Here is a 22046-nt window from a genome sequence, read left to right as displayed (position 1 = left end):
TTGTTATGTATTTATTTATTTTCAACGTGTTCCCTAATTAGTTCTATTGAGCTGTGTATCTGAATGTCCCTTGGGCGAGACTGTGACCTTGTGCTCGAGGACAGATTATAACTGACGTCACTGACGCCAGATTTGCGCATATCTTCCCCAAGCCGTATAACCTAATGACCACGAGAGGGAGTAGAAGTACTACCATGGAAAATGTCGGAGTTAGTCCCCGAATGTACGATTGTATCAATAAATTATTAATCTAATTAAGTACTGAATTAATGTGAATTGCTGACCAGAAGCCTATCAAGAATGCTATTTGTAAGGGAAAATGCACATTTTCCATGTTATACAACATTCTCATTTTCTGCTTTCGATTATTTCTATATGTTATTGTTTTGTTAAAAGACTTAATTAATTAACTTAATGGATGATGAAACAAGCTGACAAATGAAATTCTGTTCTAGATTTATATTTGTGTGCGTACGTGTGTGTGTGTGTGTGTGTGTGTGTGTGTGTGTGTGTGTGTGTGAACAAAACACAAATGCACCAGCAATGTGACACTGCTGCAATCCTGTACTTACTCTCTCATCATCTCTTTTTAAATGGTTATGTGGGATATGGACCTTCAGTGTAGCTGCAAGCTGTGGTTTGGGGTGGTAAAAAAGAAATGTGCAGCATTGTTTTTGACCCCGAGCAAATCACAAGCTTAAACAGAATCACTGCAAAACTAAGTTGCAAAAATGTGTTGTGCTCTCTGGGAATATACTACCTTAAGGTTCTAGATGCATATTGTACCTAATCATATACCCTCACTCCCAGTCCCACAGTCTCAAAGAACAAATGACTAAACATGTCTCTCTTGGCTATTGTGGGCAGAAGAACGCGCAATGCAACACGGACTAGTTGCATGCACTGCGGCTTTCGGTGTGACCTTGAGTCAAGGGCTCTCAATGACATCGCACGCGTTTAGCCGACTGCTCCGCGGAAGCTTGCTATAGGCTACTACATCGATTGACGGCAGATCGCATCTTCTTCCCTTCCCGCTATACTGAATGGCTTGTGCTTTCACATCCAAAACACCATCCTCGTTCATTATTGTTCAGTGTGGAATTATTGACAGTGCAGTTTAACTAAAGCGGAATATGGGTTTCCTCTGTAATTTGTTCCAAACGAAAACAACCTTGACTTATGGTCCAAAAGAACAGACTATAGCCTAGGTGTTTTTCTGGTAGGTTGTTTCCCTACTATATCCGAGTGGTGGCTAGTTCCGTCTTATCAACAAATGAACAAATATGAAACTGTCCCAATGTTCTAGGCGGCTCTGAACCTATTGTCTAAGTGTTTACACCATAGGTCGAGATTCCTTTCCTCGTGCTAATTCACTTCTCCCCCTCGGTGACATCGGTAAGTGACATGAGATTTAATGGATTGAGAGTTACGCAAGACGCTGTATTCCCCAAGCCATCTACAGCCAAGTGTAATTTACAGCGGTGTATCCTACAACTACCCTACCATAGGCTAGCTGATTGGTTGGAGATAGAAATGAGCAAAAATACATCAGGCCATTTCTCAAGGTAATTTGAAGATCCAACTTCTTTTTTTTATATTTATACGAAGATTCCACTGTTCGTTACTGGAACAATTTAATTTCTTAATTATATATACTTTTTTTAAAGTTTCGGTACAGTGTAGCTACTGTTAGTGTATTGTAACATTTAATTTCCGGAGGGCAAATTCATTGATTGATTTCAAATTACATACAGTTGGCAATATTGCAATTGAAGCCCATGCACTTACTTTGTTTCAGCCTATACCCGAACTGCAGAATTGGTTATTAGTGAGCAGTAACAAAATAAGTTAACACTGAGAAACAAAATGCAATGTGACCACAACAGCGTCTTAATTTCAGCATGCGTGCCTGCGCAGGACACTGAATTAAATACTATTCGCGAATACCAAACACGATTGACACATCCACAAACTGTAACAGTTAATAGATCTGTCCAGAGCCTGCACTGAACCGACTGGCAAGTTTTTTTCCCCCCACCATGGCGGCTTTAAGGTCGAGAAAGTTGGTTGGGAGGAGGCGTTAGGACGTAACAAAACCTGTAGACGCAAAACAAGAGGGAGGGGAAAGTGCGGCCAGGGATGTAGCTATCTTGCTGAACTGTAGTGGTTATAACGGAAGACGAGAAACGAGCCTGCTAGCCAGACAGAAAAAATAATTTTGAATTTTAAACGTTGCATTCGCTCGAATTGATTATTATGTTGTAGATTTGCATGTGCCTAGTTACTATTAGTGATAGTAATTCAGTAGTAGTTTTCAAGCAACATAGCTATGGTAAATTAGCATACCAAGTACCGGTAACCTTCTCACGCCTTAACGTGCATTGACTCGCTTAACGAACATGAAGAGTATCGTTGGTAGCTAGCTAGTGGACATAATATTGGTGGATGGCTAGTCTTGCTTTGGTGACGACGTGCGTTTGAAATCTCAGAAGCTAAGACTCTCGGGCGCTTCGTCTCGGACGATGATGATTCTGCAAAGACTGGTAAGTGTTGAAAAACGAAGAGTAATGTTAGACGCTGGCATGTGCTTTGTTGTTGTTAACGTTATGTTAGCTAACTACATTTAGTTAACTTAGCTGTAACGTTACGTACGTACGTGTGTGTGTGTGAGAGAGGGAGAGAGAGAGAGTGAGAGTGAGAGAGAAAAAAAGAAAGGGGGAGGGGGGAAAGCTCAAGGTTGATGTTTAGGAATAATTGAGCAACTGGCTAGCGAGCTAACGTGCGCGCTGCTGTTGTTATAGCTAGGACAGTCGAAAAAAGCTTACATTGCCACTTGTCAGCTCTACTGCGAACGTAGAACGTGACATTAGTGTTAAGTCAAGCTAGCATATGCATTGTTGGTATACTAGAGATAGCTAAATGTTAACTAAAATGTAGGTTACCAATGAGCAAGCTCAACAATACTAGCTTGCTAATGTTTTGAGTAGCTAGATGATCAGTGCTCACTAGCGACATACTAGTTTCCTCACTAGATGCTATCTTAGATTGACATAATAGGTAAGACTGTAGGCTACGTGCATGACTAGCTGTCACCTGTTTCAAACCTGTCGAAATCAGTGCACCTCGTTACTGAGTGTTATAGTTGCCACTTATCGAGTGGTGCGGAGCTGGCAGCAATTACGTAGCTTTCCTTCTGTCTGCTCATGTTCTTTTTCATCTGACATCAGTTTATCGCGGACTGTTTTTCCCGAATGTTTATGCATGAGCGTACTTTAATACACTTGTGTTACGTGTATAGCTTATAGTGCCGGGTATAGTTTCTTAGTGTTAGCTGTAATAAACATATTTACTGTATATATAAAGAGATCCTTATTTAGAGTGGGGCTGTATTCAAATGTTATTGCACCATGCTGGACTACTGCCTTATAGGACTACGGTTGGGAAACCTTTCCCTAAGAACTCGTAATCCAGTTTTGCTATTAGCCTTTAGAACAGGTTAGAGTTCATCCGTTTGGCCACTTTGTATCCAGCATACATGTTGGGTCTAGTGTTTGGATACAGTTTCCCTTCAAAGGCGCTGAAATCTAGGTTTTGGGCTGTCCTTAGAAAAAGGGCTTTTTTTTTCACTGAAAAAGTACTTGATTAAGTAAACCACAAATTTTACTTAAATTTGTTACACCAATATTTTAGTTAGGTTTATTAAAACAAGCCTAAATTGTTTTAATTGAGAAAAGCAAAAATATAGGTGCAACAAATTGTTGTTCAGTGACTTAATTACATATTTCGTATTGTATGATCATGGTTGTTGTGTTTGCTTAACTTTTTCCCACCCTCCAGGATGTAGATTTGGTGGAAAAAACCGTTGGGCAGATAACAGATAAATATAAACGTAAATAAACAAGAGATTTGGGCATTATTTTGACCTCAAACATTACCTCTTTCAGACCCTGGTGGAAGGCAAGAAAACAATGGCCACCTTTGAATTCAGCCTACTGAATCCAAATCTTGAAACAAGTAGGAAACAAGATTGTATATAGTAGATGTATACTTACTTAACCTTAAAAGCAAAACATTAAGTTTTTCCTCTTCATTTTACTCATTCGTATTTGTTTTAATGTAATATATGCAGGCATGCTTCATTAAATGTAGTAATACATTAGTACCCTACATATTTTACATACTGTACATATTCTGCCCAAATTCATATCCACATATCTAATTAAATCTTGTTGTTTTATTTTATTATCTCATTCTATCATTATCCTCTTTTTGCCTGCTCTCATCACCGCTGTCTAATCATTGGCTAACTGAAGCCTAGTTAGTGTGGTCAGTCAGTCAGTTAGTGTGGTCAGTCAGTCAGTCAGTGTGGTCAGTCACTCAGTTTGTGCAGTCATTCAGCTGCGAGTCACTGCAGTGGGGAAATGGGACGAAGCGCGATATACCCACACAAAGGGGAGGGGTATTGTAGCTGCTGTGCGTTTGCCCTTCAAGCTCTCTTTTGACTTTGACCTTTGGAGGGCGTCACTCATGCAGAGAGAGCATACGTTGTGGGCATGTGCTTGTGTTAAAACTGCTTGTGTGTGTGAGAGAGAGGGACAGATAAGCTTGATACTTTGTATGTGGGAAAGACAAAGAAATAGAGGAATAATTTGTTTCCCTCCTGTCAGCACTTTTTAGCAAATGGTGTCATTTGAGATAAAGGAAGGAACCGACAGATAGGGAGAGACATGACCGTACTCCATAGAGACATTGAATACCAGTGAGGAAAGGTAGGAAAGCCATGGGGATTTAACTGTGTGAAGGTTTGGAGATCTGGACTAAAATGCCCGCATGAACATTCAGCAGCTGTGACTCCATAGTGATTGCCTGTGAGCCCTGCTTAAAATATCTGGCCTTGTGTTTGTGTCTGCCTATTTGTGTGTGTCTATTTGTTTATCTATTGTATGTAGGTATTTGTACAAATTCTTAAGCAGAAGTGCAATTTTATTTATTTTTCTAGTCAATGGCTAAAGCCTCTTCTTTTACTTTTGTGGGTGTGTTTGTTGGGTTGTTTGCGTTGAGATTGCATTGAATGAGATTGCATTGACAGGGTTGTAGATTAGGGATTTATCATATGTATAGATAGGGCTGGCGCTAGACCTTACAGCCTTTCTCTCTGACCTCTCTAACATTGTCTCATTTGAGGTGATCTTGTGTGTGTGTGTGTGTGTGTGTGTGTGTGTGTGTGTGTGTGTGTGTGTGTGTGTTTGCGTTTCCCCCTTCACTGTAAATCTGAAACCATCAGTTGTGTGTGCTAGGTTTCCTGATGGAGCAAACTGCTGAAAGACTGTGAGAACACGTTTAAAGAAAGAGAGGAACAAGAAGACTAGCGAGAGACACCAGAACACACAGGTAGCGTACAGACTTTGTATATTTGGAATCGTCTTGGAGTTTTAATGCATGTAGCTGAAGATGGGTTTTTCTTAGTTTGTCACTCTGTTACAACACATTTATTCTCCGAGGTGTTTTATGACAGCTCACCTTTTATGGCCTGTGTTGCTTATCACAACAAAAAAGTTGTCAACCTAAAAACTGGCAAGTTCATAAAATCATAAACACAAAGCATATACGCTTTACATCTGCCAAAACACAGTTCCTAAAAACTGTGTGCTAAATTACTTGGAATGAGGCAAATAAAAAGATGCAACTAATTTTACATCAGGGTGGTAAACTAAATGAACCATATGTGAATGTGCAATGCTGGAAATATGGCTTGTTTAGCCACCGTCCTGCTTTCATTCAGGTAACTTTGTCCTGTGCCTTTTTATGTTGCTAAATGTTTTTGTTTTCCTCCAAAAGTTGACATTCAGAGACAAATCATCAGCATATATAAATTCTTGTATTCTGTGCATGAAATGTGATAACAGTCTATAAAACGGTGCCTGCAATACTGAGATGAACACACATATGAATTAAAAGTTCTGGTAACAAAATACATTTTGACATTAAAACTTTTTCTATGGAGTTTCTTCAACTTGGAATCCTAATTCTAATAGTTTTACAGTACTATGCACAAACATCACTACTCACTACCACTAACATGTGGTACAGTAGATGCTTTATGATTAGGAGGAAATGCTTTTTTGAAAGTTATAACTTCATCATGTTGATATAAATACTATGGCCTGAAGGCCAAATTATTAATGGATTATGGCTGGATGAGTATTTGATTGACAAGGTGTTGTGTCCTTTTTACAAAGGCATGTGGAGTGATGTCCAGAAGTAGTTATTGTTATTAATAATTGTTTACTACTTTCACATAAAGTCCTATCAATTGAATAATGGAATAATAAACACCTGTCCAGAAGCAATGTGGAGTCCTCTTTTGGTACACAGCGTTCTGGCGGCTCCGTGTGCCTTTATTTTAGCAGTGTGCGGCAAGCTGTTGCCCGGGCACAAAGAGCCGGCATGAAGGAATAAAATAAATCTCGGCTGTCGGCACGCCTCTCGGTCGTAACCACTACTATATTTACATAATACAGTCTGTTCTGTTCAGTTTAGAGAATACAGTCTAAGTGAATTATTACTGTAAAACAATGTCCATAATGCTTATCAATATTTCATATTTCCAAAATTTGCAAGCTAGCCTTCGTTCATGAAAACTAAAAGTGTGCAGACACTACACTAAGTGTGCAGAGGCAAATGGGACAGTTGTAAAAAGCCATCCATAATGGCTTATTAAGGAAGCTAACAAATTGCCTAAGCAGCAGCTATGAACATTAATGGTCCCGCTTTCTGAAAAAGGGTCTCAACTGCCACATTCAAATAATGACAGTTGGGGGGGGGGGGGGGGGGTTGTATTCAGGCTGGTAGAACTGCAAAAGTTGATTGGTTATGTAAGGGGATAAGAACAGTATGTGGCTGGAGAGCACTAAGACACACAGCACTCTGACACACATTGCAACATTAGTGGTGAACAGCAAGGCAGGAAGCAAGGGGGGGTGTGGGGGTTGTGGGGGGTGAGAGTGGAGCAAGGGTAAATCATAACCTTGTCGTCAATATGTGTAAAAATGTATTCAATGTCGAAGAGGATTTGTGTATCATGCCCTCACAAACTTTGCTAATCAATGAATTTGTGTTTCCTGCTTATATCTTAAAACAGTTTAGCATTGTCTATTTAATGTTAGCTTACCAGAATGCGCTTTTCATGTATTGATTATTTTATTACATTTTGAATTGGATGGTTAAGTCTGTATACATAATATAGGTATACAGCTTTACTGCCTGTTTCCTCCCTTCCAAGTAGGGTTTGTTTTATTCTTCTTGGGGATGGTATTATTGTAACTGCATATTGGGATTGGGAAAATGTAGTATCTTTTTTTTGAAACTTCCTAGAACTGGATCCATTTTATGTCTGACCATTTGGAAATCCTCTGTTCTGTTCAAAAATGAAAATTCAATGAACGAAGGCTGAGCTTGTGACAAGGCCAGGGGTCATTGACCCAGCACTGGACTGAGGGACTAAATATCTTTTAGTGGTAGAAAAGGTTTTCATTATGCGGTTTTCTGGTTCTACTGAAAAAGTTGTTCCTGATCCCAGACATGGCAAGTTATGCTGGAATTTTCATTAAATCGAACACAAATGTTGTTTCCCTAAAAACCTTTAAGGTCAACCCTGAAGGTCAAGTAGACAAAAGCTCCTTATGGGTTGTTGGATTTACAGTCTGTAATTTGGCCAGTTACACGTGGATTGTGATGAAATCGGATACATGACATCCCTCTTCATCCCTCCCTCAAAGAAAGCTTATCCAAGGTCAAGTCAAGGTCAGAAAAGATCCTCGTTTTTTCCCGATGCCCAACTTGGCTGATTGCGCAAAGCTTTTCACAAAATGATATCGTCACATTAGTTCTTCAGGGCTTTCAAACCCTTGTCAATGGGTCTTCACAAAATATTGCATCGTTTTCATTGTGTGTTTTTTTTTTCATTATATTTAATAATGGTTGTCAGATGATAAATTTCCACTGAATTATTGCTTGTGAGGGAATTGTAAGAGTGCATGCATGGGTGTTGAGCCTGATCAGATTTAAGATTCAGGTGTGCGGTTTCATATTATTGTCCTGTCAGGATTACATTTGTTCGAAAGTGACTAGGAAATACTGTGGCATAAAGAATGATGAATATATACTAAACAAAAAAAAAGGGAAAAGAGTGAAACAATACTGAGCTGGTTCCATTACTGTGTTTACTAGTTGAATGGCCATTGAAGTGAATTTTGTCCAAATGTGCACTTTTTGATCTGACAGTAGTACAGTACAGGCGTATAATAGGTTGCTAGCAACAATACTTTCCTGGCGCATTCTGACACAATGGGAGAGCTCTGAAATGCTACACCAGAATGGAGGACTAGCTGTATTTTACAAAGCAAGGGGAAACCTATGATGTATTGTTATTAGTAAAGAAACAATAATAGGCCTAAGTGGGGTATATCGGGTCAGTAGGTTAATAGTGGTTCTGTGACACTACAGTCAAACAAAAGACACAGTTTTGAATTTACTGAGCTGAGAAAGTACTCTGTCTGCTAATACGCTACTTTGAAAGATACAGGGGATCGCCTTTGAACTTCAGTTGTGAGACTTGGTCTCAGCTGTCAAGTATTTGAAAGGTAGCACGACCCCAGATGATCTTCCATTCATAATGGCTTGGTCTTTAAAGAGAATGTTTGAATAATGGACAACAAGCATTTAGTTAGTTTGGATATTTTATCCTTGAAAATGCTGTGATGGTCCTGATGATAGTGGTTTGTGGTTTTATAGGCTATTTGTTGTATCTGCATTTCATGGTGGATATACTGTATGCATTAATTTGAGAGAATGTGTGAGAGCAGCAGATGCTTGAGTGACGTGGTTGATGAAGGGAAAGGATCTTTTTGAGATCTCATGTTTTTGGGCTCAAGGAGGAAGGCAGGGAAGTGGGGAAAGAATGATGCCACAAATTTTGTGGTAGGATCAGCTAACACGTTACCAACATCTGGCTTTCAGACTGTACCTTAACACGAAAGACACTTAAGGATACTCTGTGTGTGTGCGTCTGTGTGTGTCTGTGTGTGTGTGTGCTTGTGGGCCCAGAAAGCAATTTTGTTTTGCATGTCCACTCAATTTGTGATAATTGCAAACATTACACACAAATTCAGTCAAAGCGTTTTCACGAGCCGCTGGCAGACCACGGTAAGCATGCCATGCCATGATGCCAGACAGGGTCCAGATGCCGGACGATTGTTTAATTAAAGGATTGTCAGCTAGCCCATTTGCTCCCGGATTAATGATCCTAATCCAGTGTGGGTGGTGGGTGCTTGGGGATTATCCACTCTGTCGCTGAGGTTAGAGTGCAGTGCTTAACTCCCTCCCCACTTCCTCTCCACCTGCCTTTGCAATCCGCTCTCGTGTGAAAACTGCGTTCAGCTTTTTCCTCTATTAAACTGTATCTCGTCCGTTCTGGCAGTGAGGTTATTCCATTCAGAAGATACTGGTTTTCCTATTTTTGTGAAGTTCATATTGACCAGGTGTGCAGAGTGCCTGATTATAGTATTTAAGCTGATCTGCGCGCTCATTTTGTATTCTTAACTTTCCGCTTAATTGCAGTTTAATGTGAAATATGTACTTACCACTTGACATTTTGGGATCGTTGCAGGAGTTCTGTTAATCATGGTTTTGGTGAGCAGATTAGGGCTTAGCAAATCACATAGTGCATGAAGAGGGGACTGGTGTATTGCGGTTGGCTAATGGCAGACATGAACAGGCAAAAGGTAGGAAGTCAGACTGGGGCTTTTGGTTCCTTACTTAATGAGATTGAGCTTTCAGCTTTAAAGTCGCCTTGCTATCAGACCATACTGCATTTTCTATATGTGGATGAATGGTTGTATACTTGGTCAGTGTTCATAGGCTGTGTTTTGATTCCTATTTTTTAAATGTACTTTTTTTCCCCCCAACATTATTGAGTGATAGTTTCGTGATAGTAAACTTCACATGAAAGCATTTTTTATGTTGCTCATTATTCTTAATTTGGCATTATGGTGAGCAGTAGCTCTTGCAATTATCCTCTTATAGTTTATTGAGTTTTATGATAGTTGATTTATGTTTTTTGTACTTTAATGGAATAATTGTATTTGCTGAGTTTTTTTAGTACAAAACCATACAGATTTTGATACGTAACAGTTTTTCATCTTTGCTAATGCCAGATACTAATCTTTATGGAATCGCCAGGAGTAAAAGCCACACCATTTCCTGAAAACCCCATTTTCAGAAAACAGTAATCATCTAAAGATGTCCAGCTTTAAGTTCACAAAGCGTTTGCATTTCACTTGGGTGTTAAGCTGTCATGTACAGGTAAACTAAACGGATGTTTTCCTATACAGAGAATTTAATTTCCAATGAACAATTCAGTAGAGAGCAGTTTGTTTTCTAATGGCCTCCTTTGAGGGCTATACCAGTTGTTTTTATAAAGGCTACAGTGCAATAATAATGTTTTCAAAATGCATGTTCAGGTCAGGCAGTTGTTGCCTAATCCAGTGCTTTGATTGTTTTATGATCAAACAGACTGGTCAGTGTCTTCAGTATATATACCGTACCCGCATTCAGATTCATGTAATACCTACTATTTCCTGCATATTTCCTGCTTACATTGATTGAGTAAGCATTTTGAAAGGTCACTGTTTCCTGTTGAAAGTGAACAGTCATTATTGTTACCAGTACTCTCCAGACCAGGTCACACAGACTGCTTTGGCTTCTAAGCAGGGAGAAACAGTGCAGTGTACAGTACAGTACAGTATGCTGCAGTACAGTTTCTCCACCTGCTGTGCAGGAGGACGGGGGTAAAGAAAGGTTGGAGTATTAGTGAGAGTGAAAAGCAGGATTGCACACTGATTATCGTTCCCCCAGTTGCAGGTGACCGCTCTGAGGGAAGTACTGTGCCTACAGCCCGTTCACCCCCTGACGCACAGTCTAGGGCAGGTGGCTGCATACTGAGCTGGCCTTATTTCCTCACACTGAGGCCAAACTACCAGCCAAACTACCAAGGAAAGCTGGAATTCAGTGGCCCTCTAGACTCTTGCACTCTTGTCTAATAATGAAGAAAGCAAGTTGGATTTTTATGAATTTAATCAATCTTACAACTGAATTGTGTGACTTTTCATTAGTTGGCATCTGTGCTGATTGACTTCATCCATGAGTGAGGTCACATTTAGAAGTGGGAAAGTATCGTTATCAGTCAACAGGGGCAGTCAAATATTGCTTTAGGACATCGACCCCGGAATTCCCACATCTCGCATCTGTAGTCGCCCATTGGGCATTTGTGCTGTGTGAATGTTGACAGCCTAAAGCCATAATCACAATACCATCTTTTCTTTTCTGCATTTTGCACACCTCCGCCCTCTACTCCCTCCCCTGCCGCCATCTTGTGCCTCCCCTCTGCAGTGACCATGTCCTCCAGGGAGCGGCGCTCAGAACTGCACATCAAGGCGGAGCCCAGCAGCCCGGCTGGGGGAGACGGGGGCCTGGCCAGCCCCGGGGGGGCCTCCTCGGACTCCTCCCAAAGCGGAGGAGGGGGAGTCAGGAGCGGGGGCGCCGGGCGCTACTCCCCGCCCCTGTACCCGCCGCCGCTGCGCTGCCACTTCAAAGACGAGGCCGTGGACGGCGTGGAGGAGGGCTCCGCGGGGAGCGGAGGCGGGCGCTGCAAGTACGCCCTGAGCACCCTCCCCAAACGCCTGTGCCTGGTCTGTGGGGACGTGGCCTCGGGGTACCACTACGGGGTGGCCTCCTGCGAGGCCTGCAAAGCCTTCTTCAAGAGGACCATCCAGGGTGAGCAGCGTGTGTGTGTGTGTGTGTGTGTGTGTGTGTGTGTGTGTGAGTGTGTGAGTGTGTGTGAGTGTGTGTGAGTGTGAGAGTGAGAGCGTGTGTGAGTGTGAGAGTGTGTGTGAGTGAGTGAGTGTGTGTGTGAGTGTGTGAGTGAGAGAGTGTGTGTGAGTGTGTGTGAGTGTGTGTGAGTGTGTGAGAGTGTGAGTGTGAGTGTGAGAGCGTGTGAGTGTGAGAGCGTGTGAGTGTGAGAGCGTGTGAGTGTGAGAGCGTGTGAGTGTGAGAGCGTGTGAGTGTGAGAGCGTGTGAGTGTGAGAGCGTGTGAGTGAGAGCGTGTGAGTGAGAGCGTGTGAGTGAGAGCGTGTGAGTGCGTGTGAGTGCGTGTGAATGCGTGAGTGTGTGTGAGAGCAAGTGTAACTGCGAGTGATTGAGTGTGGCAGTGTGTAAGTTTGGAAGTTGTGCCTGTCTGTGTGTGGGTATGTGTGCACCTGTCTGTCTTATAATAATAGAGGTAGGCAACTGTTGTTGGATGATATGATTAGTCTCATTAATGGTGACAGTCCCCTAATGGTTTTTATGTAGTGGTAGAATGACAAGAGACACTATATAATGTCCTATAATAGGATCTGGAAACGGTGTGGCAGAGGAAAGCTGAACAATGACCTGCCTTTTCACTCAGTAATTGACACTGTCCTTTCTCCCTCCTTCTCTGCCTCTCTCAGGTAACATTGAGTACAGCTGCCCGGCTTCCAACGAGTGTGAGATCACCAAGAGGCGCAGGAAGGCATGCCAGGCCTGCCGCTTCACCAAGTGCCTGAAAGTAGGCATGCTGAAAGAGGGTGAGGGTCTGCTCACCGGTCCCCGGTGCTGATTTAAAGAAGACAGATCTTCAGCGTGACTGCAGTCTGCATCCTTAGACTTCACAGCCAAAGATTCTATTAGCATGCTCATATCCTTAGCCTTGCAATTGCTGTTAGTTAAATGGTAAATTGTTGGCATTTATATAGCGCCTTTATCCAAAGTGCTGTACAGTTGATGCTTCACATTCACCCATTCACACACACACACACACACACACACACACACACTCGCACATGCAAGGCACCAACCAGCTCATCAGGAGCAAGTGGGGGTTAGGTGTGTTGCTCAGGGACCGGCAACCCTCCAACTACCAAACGACTGCTCTTCCCTCCTGAGCCAATGTCGCCCTGTGCTGCAGCTTCAGTTTTTCAAAGGCATTTTCTTCACTGTGTGCCCATATACCAAAAACACCCATGATATCCTGAATATACAGTACAATCCACTGTCTCTGGAAGCCTGTCATATGGGCCCTTTTCCCATTTGTCATATTCATCCTCCGCAGGGGTACGTCTGGACCGCGTGAGAGGTGGGAGGCAGAAGTATAAACGGCGACCGGAGGTGGAGAATGCTACATACCAGAGCTCGCCTTCTGGGCCACAGAAGAAGGAAGGTGAGAGAGGTGTGGAGTGAAGCAGTGCAGTTTGACTGAAGCAGTGCAGTTTGACTGAAGCAGTGCAGTTTGACTAAAGCAGTGCAGATTGACTGAAGCAGTGCAGTTTGGCTGAAGCAGTGCAGTTTGACTGAAGCAGTGCAGTTTGGCTGAAGCAGTGCAGATTGACTGAAGCATAGCAGTTTGAAGCAGTGCATATTGACTGAAGCAGTGCAGATTGACTGAAGCAGTGCAGTTTGACTAAAGCAGTGCAGTTTGACTAAAGCAGTGCAGTTTGACTGAAGCTCTGCAGTTTGACTGAAGCAGTGCAGATTGACTGAAGCAGTACAGTTTGAAGAAATTCATATTGACTGAAGCAGTGCAGTTTGAAGCAGTGCAGATTGACTGAAGCAGTGCAGTTTGACTAAAGCAGTGCAGTTTGACTGAAGCAGTGCAGTTTGACTGAAGCAGTGCAGTTTGACTGAAGCAGTGCAGATTGACTGAAGCAGTGCAGTTTGACTGAAGCAGTGCAGTTTGACTCTGGAGTAGGCATCCAGCAAGTCCACAAACTGGTTAACTGGACACAGGATGTGGCCTAAAGCAACAAAATACTGGCTGAAATAGATACACCGGTGTCATTTATCTTCAAGGGCAAGTCTAAGGTTAGGCTGGCAGTGACACCATGGCTGTTTGATATTCTGTCTAGTCATATCATATAAAGATTAATGTTAAGCTAAAAGTGCCTTTAAAGCATTAATTTCAGTTGACTTTATTTATTAAGTATGATGCACCTTTTGTATTCACACACACTGCTACACGGAAAGTTATTGGAAGTGGTGTCAAGAAACTCATATCATCCATATTTATCTTATTTATTTAATGCTATATTGTTGCATTTTCCAGTGCAAACTACTTGCAAAACATTTGTTGAAAGGTATGGGACAGATGCTGTTGTTCTGACATAAACTAGGTTAACCCCAATATGGCTGAGGTTTTACCCAGATATAGCCTGTCTACGTCCTAGTCGGCTAGTAAGCTTTCACTTTTCAACCATATGTAGCCGGGTTTTCATCTGAATGCCTCAACGGCATTTCATCGACTTTTCAGCACAGAAATCTTTTCTGGGATTGATTCAACCAGTAATCCATGGATCTGAAAGTCCAGTGCCGTAATTACCAGCCCCGCTTACTAAATTACCGGTGACTGAAAAATGTTCCCATCCCTGCCCGTCTGCTGCTCAGGCTCCTCCAACGTCATCATGTCCCGCCTGCTGATGGCAGAGCCGGAGAAGCTGTTCGCCATGCCGGACCCCCTGCAGCCCGACACCGCCCTGCGCACCCTCACCACGCTCTGCGACCTGGCCGACCGCGAGCTCGTCGTCATCATCGGCTGGGCCAAGCACATCCCCGGTGAGCCGGACAAAAGGAGACGAGAAGCGCTGTGCAGAAAGGGAAGGAGCCATGATGTGCAGAGGGGACACTGGGCATAGGAGGGGAAGGAAATGAGGGGCTTTGTGCTTATCATCCTTTATGAAGCACACCAGTCAGTCAACACTGGTGGGGTTTCCTGCCAACCATTTTTATTGTAAATTTGAATCCGCGCATAAGAAATCCGCAGTGCAAATGCTTGAAATTCGAGAAAAAAAAGGCACCACCAAAATTTCACAAACAAGGTTTTCACGCTTAGCTGAGGGGGAAAAGTTGGCGTATCGATAGAGAGATGCAAAAAAGGTTGATGGAAGCAAAGGTACTTCCACTCCAGAAAGCCCAAAAATGGGCTGCTGGTCCAGAGACCCTCCCCCAGATCTGCCTGTCTTTTGATTATGAAATGTTCTTGCGCCCTCTTCAGAAATTTCGATGGAAACTTGTGTGTAACCCCCCCCATCTCCCCCCGCAGGCTTCCTGTCCCTGTCGCTGGCAGACCAGATGTCCGTGCTGCAGTCGGTGTGGCTGGAGGTCCTGGTGCTCGGTGTGGCTTTCCGTTCCCTGGGCTGCGAGGATGAGATCGTCTTTGCCGAGGACTTTGTCCTGGACGAGGAGCTGTCCCGTCTGGCTGGGCTGACCGAGCTCAACGCGGCCATCAGCCAGCTGGCCCGTCGGTACCGGGCCTTGCAGCTGGACCGCGAGGAGTTCGTCATGCTGAAGGCCATCGCTCTCACCAACTCAGGTGACTGATCGGCACCTAGCGTCTACACCTCACGATAACTTACCTGCAACTAAGCTGCTGTCCCTAATCAATTGCTTGTGGTCCATAAATGGTTGTCTCAGGCAAGAGTTTTTGGACAAGCACCAGGTACATTTCAGGTGACTGGGAGATTTTTTTCCGTTCAGAGAGGATTTTGGCATTCACATCGGTATGAGTTCTCTTAAAGGCTGTGGGTTCACGCACCACTTAAGCCACGTAAAGAAATATAAATGGCATCGTGCTGTGTCTGGCGCTCAACTTTATGGGGACAAATTTGGCTTTATGAGGTGGAACGGCATTTCGGCTATGGGGACTGGCACACATCGTGCCACAGGGCCCAGGACGAACGCCAACACCAACGCCGTCTTCATGCGCAGTGCAGGTTCGTTCCAGGCACTGCGCAGGCAGACACCCCTCCCAGCTGTTTTACTCCACTTCAGCTGTACAGGACAGGAAGGTGAACAGTACGGTGGCACAGTGGGAGGTTCTGGGTTTGAGTCCTGGCCAGCTGGATCCAGTTTGCATGTTCTTTCCCGAGTTCGCGTGGGTTCCCTTTGGGTACTCTTGTTTCCTCCCTCACTGAAAGACATGCATGTTAGATTGGGTCAAGCCTCCTACTGCTGTTGTCCTTCACCGAGGCGCTGGCCTCGCAAATGGAGTTGGTCCCTGGGTGCTGCACTGTGGCTGCCCACTGCTCCTAAGTAACTAGGATGGATCAAATGCAGAGGACAGACCCCACAGGGTTCAATGAAGTATATTTTTACTCTAGCTTCATCTTGTCTCTCCGCATTGGCCATCATGCCCATGAGGCATAAAGTGACAATTATTTAAAGCATATTATCTCAAATTACACCACAGGCTCAATAGAAGATTAACTTAAACTTAAACTTGGAAATAATGAGTAAACACCCAGCTTGAGATGGCGTCCCATCAGACCTCTCCTCTCCTTCAGTCTGACCTCTTGCCCTCCTCCTCTCCCAGATTCGGTCTACATTGAGGACGTGGAGGCCATCCAGAGGCTGCGGGACATCCTCCACCAGGCCCTGCTGGAGCTGGAGGGCCAGAGGAGGCCGGAGGACCCCCAGCGCACGGGGCAGCTCCTCCTCACCCTGCCCCTCCTCAGGCAGACGGCCAGCCGCGCCCTCTCCACCTTCTACGGCATCAAGACCCGCGGGGGCGTGCCCATGCACAAGCTCTTCCTGGAGATGCTGGAGGCCATGATGGACTCGCCCTAGGAAGGGGAGGAGAAGCAGAGAGAGGGGGGGAAGGGGAGGGCGGGTGTGTCCATTCAGGTGGGGAGAGTATGAGAGAGATGGTCTGGGTTTATTTCCCCACGATGGCGATTAGGACCGAACCAAATAACTTTTGAGAGGATTTGAGAGAAGCTGGAGATGTGTGGTGAGAAACTTGATGATGGCCCTCGGCTCAGGAAATGAGAACAGAGAGAGGACGTCTGTGCATTCACTAAACAGACCAGAGGGCTACAGGACAAGATGGGAGACACGGGTGCTTCATCATGCATCACATGGGTGGAAATATTTAACTTTCCCACATTAAAAAAAGAGGCCCGTTGGTATTATGAAATTAAGGCCAGGTTTTCTGTGTGATGAATGCAGTTGGGCTAGGAATGAGTTTTTATGTACTTTAGTCTGTGTTAGGTTCTCAAGGTATTTTTTACTTGTTGGGTTCAAACCAAAAATATCCAAAGTGTGAGTGTGCCATACAACATAATTGTACTATTTAATAACTTTGGTGTTTCTGCTAACAAATCTGTTGTATAACCTAATTAATAGAGTAGTATGTGGAGGGTATTTAGGAATAATCTAATACCAAATATGGAAATGCGGTTGGATTTGTCGAAAGATAAAAAAAAAAAATATATATATATATATTCTTTAGGAATCGTCAATCCATTTTTAAGTTATTTCCGCAAATGGATAACCGACATTGGAAGTGGGGATTTTTTTGTGCAGTAGTTGCAGTGTTTGCAAGGAAGGCTCGGTGGAAGAGATTGATGAGCTTCCCTGCTCCTTGACTACGCTTCCCTGGCACCTCCACTGAATCATTTTGGAGCCGTAAAACCTATAAGGCCGACACCTCTATTCTCCTCTTTATCCAAGAGAATTCAAATGAACTCTGGCTATGGGAGACGGGACGTCGCCTCAAACGGAAGCTGTTAAAGCACGTGTGCACGCTGCAGTATGCCAAAGAGTGGGTGTAGGGAAAGAGGCCCAAGTGGCCATGGCCGAGAGGAGAACAATGAACCTTAACCGACCTGTGAACAATAGAGAGGCCAGCTAAGCGTACCCCCCCCCCCCCTCCCCGAACCCAAGCCTGCTCAGAAGCCATATGGAAGAAAGAAAATGAAAATGAGAAGATGACCGATGTGGAACGTGTCTTCTATTGCGGAGTTTAAAAGCAACCAGAGCTCTAGGAAACTACTGTACGACACATGGACACGGAATGGATGGTCCAGTTTGAAGAGTTCACTTGTAATTCTGCTACTCCTGAGGGGAAGTCATGAAGTTGTTTTTTTTTCTTTTTTTTCTGTAGGTATCAGTTTTATTTCCTGGCCAGTTTAAATAATGAAATAATACAAAAGGCGTATGTATAAGATATGAACACAGACTGACATGACAGACATGCACTTGGACGTACTCTTCGCAAGCAATGCAAGTTTGCATTGAGGACACTTTGAAGTTTCTTTGCCTTCAAGATAAAAAGCAATATTTATGCAGAATAGTGAACGCTGCTGAAATAGCAATGACAATGAACAACCATGCATACTCACACTCTGGGCTGGAGGAGCAGTGTATTGCAATGAAGAATATATATTTTTCCCTTAAGCAACACAATGAGCTCATCTAATTAATATTAATTGGATGATTCTCTTGCAAATGTGTAATACTTTTGGATTTTGTTGCATTGCAGAGAGACCAAAGGGAATTCTGGAAATTAAATCTTTTGTACAAGTTTATGTTGGACAAGTTGTGACAGTGGGTTTTCTTCAATTTATTCTGTGGTCTGCATTAGTGGGTGATTGCAGTGGGAAATGATGGAAATGACCAGAAGACCGCAATTCCCAGGCCAGTGAGCACATGCAAGGCCCAGATTAAAGGAGAGCTAATAACAAGATGTCAGCTTGTTATGTTTTACGTTACCATCAGAATGAGTGGTGTGTCTGGATTTCATGTTAAACCAAATCTTTGGTCCATATATGCAAAACTTCATTTTCAATTAGAAAGACACTGGGATATAATTTATATATAATCTATATATAATGTTCATTGTGGGCCATGTATTGTAATATTATCTGGCACATTACAAATCTCATTTTTGAGTTTCCCAGTGTACATTTCTCAGAAGTATATAAATTATACTCACTGGTAAAACATTGGGTAACTGAAGAAGGAAAATGGGCGTTTAATTTGGTGCCCGAAAATGATTCTTGAGATGATTCAAGAATATTGTGGTGTCGTAAGGCGTGGGCATTCGCTTTAGACTCACCATGAAGGAAATGCGGAAATAAGTTTAAACATACTCTGAAGAGTTTTGGTTGCACTTGAAAATGAAGATAGAATAGGTAATTCAGACTAATGTATACAATTCAAACCACTTTCTTAAATCTAAGAGGAGTATTAGCTTTGAAGTCTGTGTCTGATGACAGACATGGAGAGATTGCGGCAGTTGGAGCAGTGATCTGAAAGTCTTGGTCAAGCACCAGGTACATTTCGGGTAACTGGGGAATTTTTTCCTTGGTTTAGTGCAGGGGCAGGCATCCCTGGTCCTCGAGTGCCAGAGACTGTCCTGGTTTTTGCTCCATCCAAACCTATAACTAGATCAATTAATTGATTTCAATTAGTTGTAATTAATCACGTTTGATTAATTCAGGAGACCAAGTGACGGAGTCACTCCCATTTCACCTTTCAGAATATTCAGGCTCAGACTTTTAATTATCCATCAATCCTCTTGAGGGCGAGCTCAGATGGAACAAAAACCAGAAATATCACTGGAGCTCCAGGACCAGGGCTGCCTTCCCCGGGTTTAGTGGGTTCTTGTTGCAAACTTGGCAAAAGGACAGGAAGTTCCTGTACCAACCCATTTGCTGGTAGGTCTCATTGGACTGAACCTCTTCATTTTGTATTTGTTATGTCTTGTTTTAAGTGTTACCTTTTTTGCAGTAATATGCATCACTCTGTTGAAATCCTAAATTGGAGGCTTCAGAAACTGAACACACATAGACTTGATCTATGAAGGGGGCCATTCACCTCCATTGCTCAAGGGCTTAAGTCAATGTTTTCATGCATCTCTTTCAAGCAAGAGCAGAGAAGAGGGCTCAACTGGCTTCATTAAAATGACTTACGGATTTAATTATGGCTCAAGTGCAATGAAACCTGCCCATAAGGACCAGAGCTGAAGAGACCCAATTTTTAGAGAAATTGGACAGTTTCTACTTGTGCAAATACAAAAGCCTTCTTTATAGATTTTGCTTCATGAAGCACTCCTTGGTTTGCCACCATAATTGGGGAATTGGAACAAACGAGGGCACATGTCTATACCTTGAGGTTTTAGACCAATAAAGCAAGTGCCTGTTAGGATCGTCATTCAATAGTCCACTGAGGTCTTAACTTTCAATCGGGCCATGAAGTTTAACACAGAAAACAAGGAACTGTGATGATTACAATGACTAGGTGTACAGTAACCAGAAAACTTGCCCCCCTTCCCATGATGTATTGCGTGTCAATTTCCAAATGTATTTAAGAACATTAAAAGAAACAAAAAAAAACAACCACAATCCAACAATATTTATCTCATAGGTTTTGTCTGGTTGATGGGGAAAATGTTCAAAGTGTCAAACATAAGATCACATTCTGATGTAGATGCCTGAACTCTTTCGATTCATACCTGAGAAGTCAGGTTGTTCGTTCTATGTCGTTTATTCATGTTGCTTGTTTCCTGTTAGGCCAGTCCTCAGGTTCAGTAAGTGAAATCCTGTAATCTGTGATAATGGTGTGAATGTAAAGTCAAAATACTGTTTCTTCATTGTTCATCTTGTATTTTTCATGGTTTTAAAACTAATACTCAAAGGTATAAATGATATTGTCGTACTACTGTTTTTTAAAATGAGCTGAGCCAGGGATCTACAATACTTATTCTTAGTTATTTTTTACCCATTTCTATTCTGCATCTATTCTGCATCAGTGAGCACATGTAGAGGTTGTGCTTTTCATGAAGTGTAGCAGTTATCAGGTACTGAATGTAGGAATGACCAGTACAGGACAGGACAGTGCTTTGCTGTATTAGTTAGTAGTAAGGGTTGTAAGTGGTCTGCTTAATAAGACTGCAGTACTGTAGTGCATCGGGCTATGCTGGAATACACTGGACACTGGCCTTTGTATATTTCTGTAATGGCTTGAGAGAATGTAATCAGTTAGTTTTAGAAAGAAAGTCTGATACAATGTGGTTTTTCATTGGCAATACAAATGCAATTCAATATTGGTGCAGTGAACAACTTGTACGGTGACACAGTGAGAAAGGAATTTACATAATGGGTCCTGTCTATCGTTAAATGCAGTTTAACATTTTATATCAATTGCTAACATTTTTGGTGGTTTTATTTGGTGTTCTAAACGTTACCTGTCAAGACTGGCATTTTGCCTGAATTTGAGGATATGATAACCAGCACATAATTTATAAGGGATATAAGGTGGCAAGAGTTTATTTGTCATTGTTTTTACACTGTGTGGGTGTTAATGAGCAATATGAGCAATAACCAAAACCATGTTTATATTTAAAAAAAAAAAAAACATACCGTATAGCCATGTAATGTAAATTCAACATTAATATTTGAATAACTAATAATATAGAATGGTGATTGATGAGAGAATTATATTTCAGCAAATGTATTTAAAAGATATTTAAAATTCTATTTTCATTATAATTTAACATACTGAGGATGATTATTTCAGTGTGTATTGTTATTGACACCTATTTTGTGTGTTTTTGTGTGTCTGTCTGTGCACTGTCAGTTGGCTCAATTGGTTCTTACAGTACTGTTAGAACCAATTGCTGCTCAATTCAGAATAACTGTAGGACTTTAAAAAATAGAATTTCTTTTGACCCATTACTGTTCTGTGTTTTATAATAAAATATCACATTGTGTGTCTCTTGTTTTCCCTTGCCACATTCAAAAACTATACAAATAAATGTCATACTTGCCTTTACCCAACTGTAAAAGTACTTGTTTATAGAACTACAGATGGATAATAGATGGCATCAGTGGGGCTTGGACCCAACTGCAAATCTTTTAGTTCTAATTTCAAATGTTCGACCAAAATCAAAACTGCACCAAAAGCCCACTTGTTTCAGTTGCACTTCTCCTTCCATTTTAACCAAATTTAAACCTGAAACGGTATTGTCCCATGTCACTGCTGAAACACGCACGTACGGTCAGACAAGGCCTGAAGCTAAAGCTTGGGTTACACTTGTATCGGGTTCAGTTCTTGCCAACGAAGACAGTTCAGACTTAACGACTGGACTTTGCCTTGCAGTGGTGACGGTGTGCACACGGCTGGGAACAGACTGA

At 42.5% G+C, this 22046-nt stretch overlaps 1 protein-coding gene across 6 annotated transcripts; it reads left to right on the top strand.

The window, feature by feature from the left end:
- The first annotated feature begins 1040 nt into the window (after window positions 1-1040).
- Window positions 1041-21684, top strand: LOC133123307 (estrogen-related receptor gamma-like). Of its 6 annotated transcripts, none has more exons than XM_061233661.1 (9): window positions 1980-2543; window positions 3945-4014; window positions 5298-5391; window positions 11449-11832; window positions 12549-12665; window positions 13190-13297; window positions 14518-14685; window positions 15173-15442; window positions 16442-21684. In XM_061233661.1, the coding sequence occupies exons 4-9, from the start codon at window positions 11454-11456 to the stop codon at window positions 16693-16695; spliced, it is 1296 nt and encodes a 431-aa protein (XP_061089645.1). In that variant the 5' UTR covers window positions 1980-2543; window positions 3945-4014; window positions 5298-5391; window positions 11449-11453; the 3' UTR covers window positions 16696-21684. The 6 variants fall into 6 exon arrangements, with proteins under 6 accessions (XP_061089649.1, XP_061089645.1, XP_061089644.1 ...); XM_061233662.1 differs by lacking the exon at window positions 1980-2543 and adding an exon at window positions 2897-3057; XM_061233664.1 differs by lacking the exon at window positions 1980-2543 and adding an exon at window positions 4668-4769 and having other exon boundaries at window positions 4005-4014.
- The last annotated feature ends 362 nt before the right edge of the window (window positions 21685-22046 follow it).

This window comes from Conger conger, chromosome 3 (assembly GCF_963514075.1).
Source record: "Conger conger chromosome 3, fConCon1.1, whole genome shotgun sequence".
Classification (NCBI taxonomy): Eukaryota; Metazoa; Chordata; class Actinopteri; order Anguilliformes; family Congridae; genus Conger; species Conger conger.
This window is presented reverse-complemented; position numbering and strand designations above follow the sequence as displayed.

What these genes read in the sequence shown, in the direction of transcription:
- LOC133123307 (XM_061233665.1), top strand. Translation starts at nt 11,454, where the DNA reads ATGTCCTCCAGGGAGCGGCGCTCAGAACTGCACATCAAGGCGGAGCCC. An exon ending in TGGGCCACAGAAGAAGGAAG is followed by an intron (nt 13,298 to 14,517) that starts GTGAGAGAGGTG and finishes TCTGCTGCTCAG; the next exon opens with GCTCCTCCAACGTCATCATG. An exon ending in CTGGGCCAAGCACATCCCCG is followed by an intron (nt 14,686 to 15,172) that starts GTGAGCCGGACA and finishes CTCCCCCCGCAG; the next exon opens with GCTTCCTGTCCCTGTCGCTG.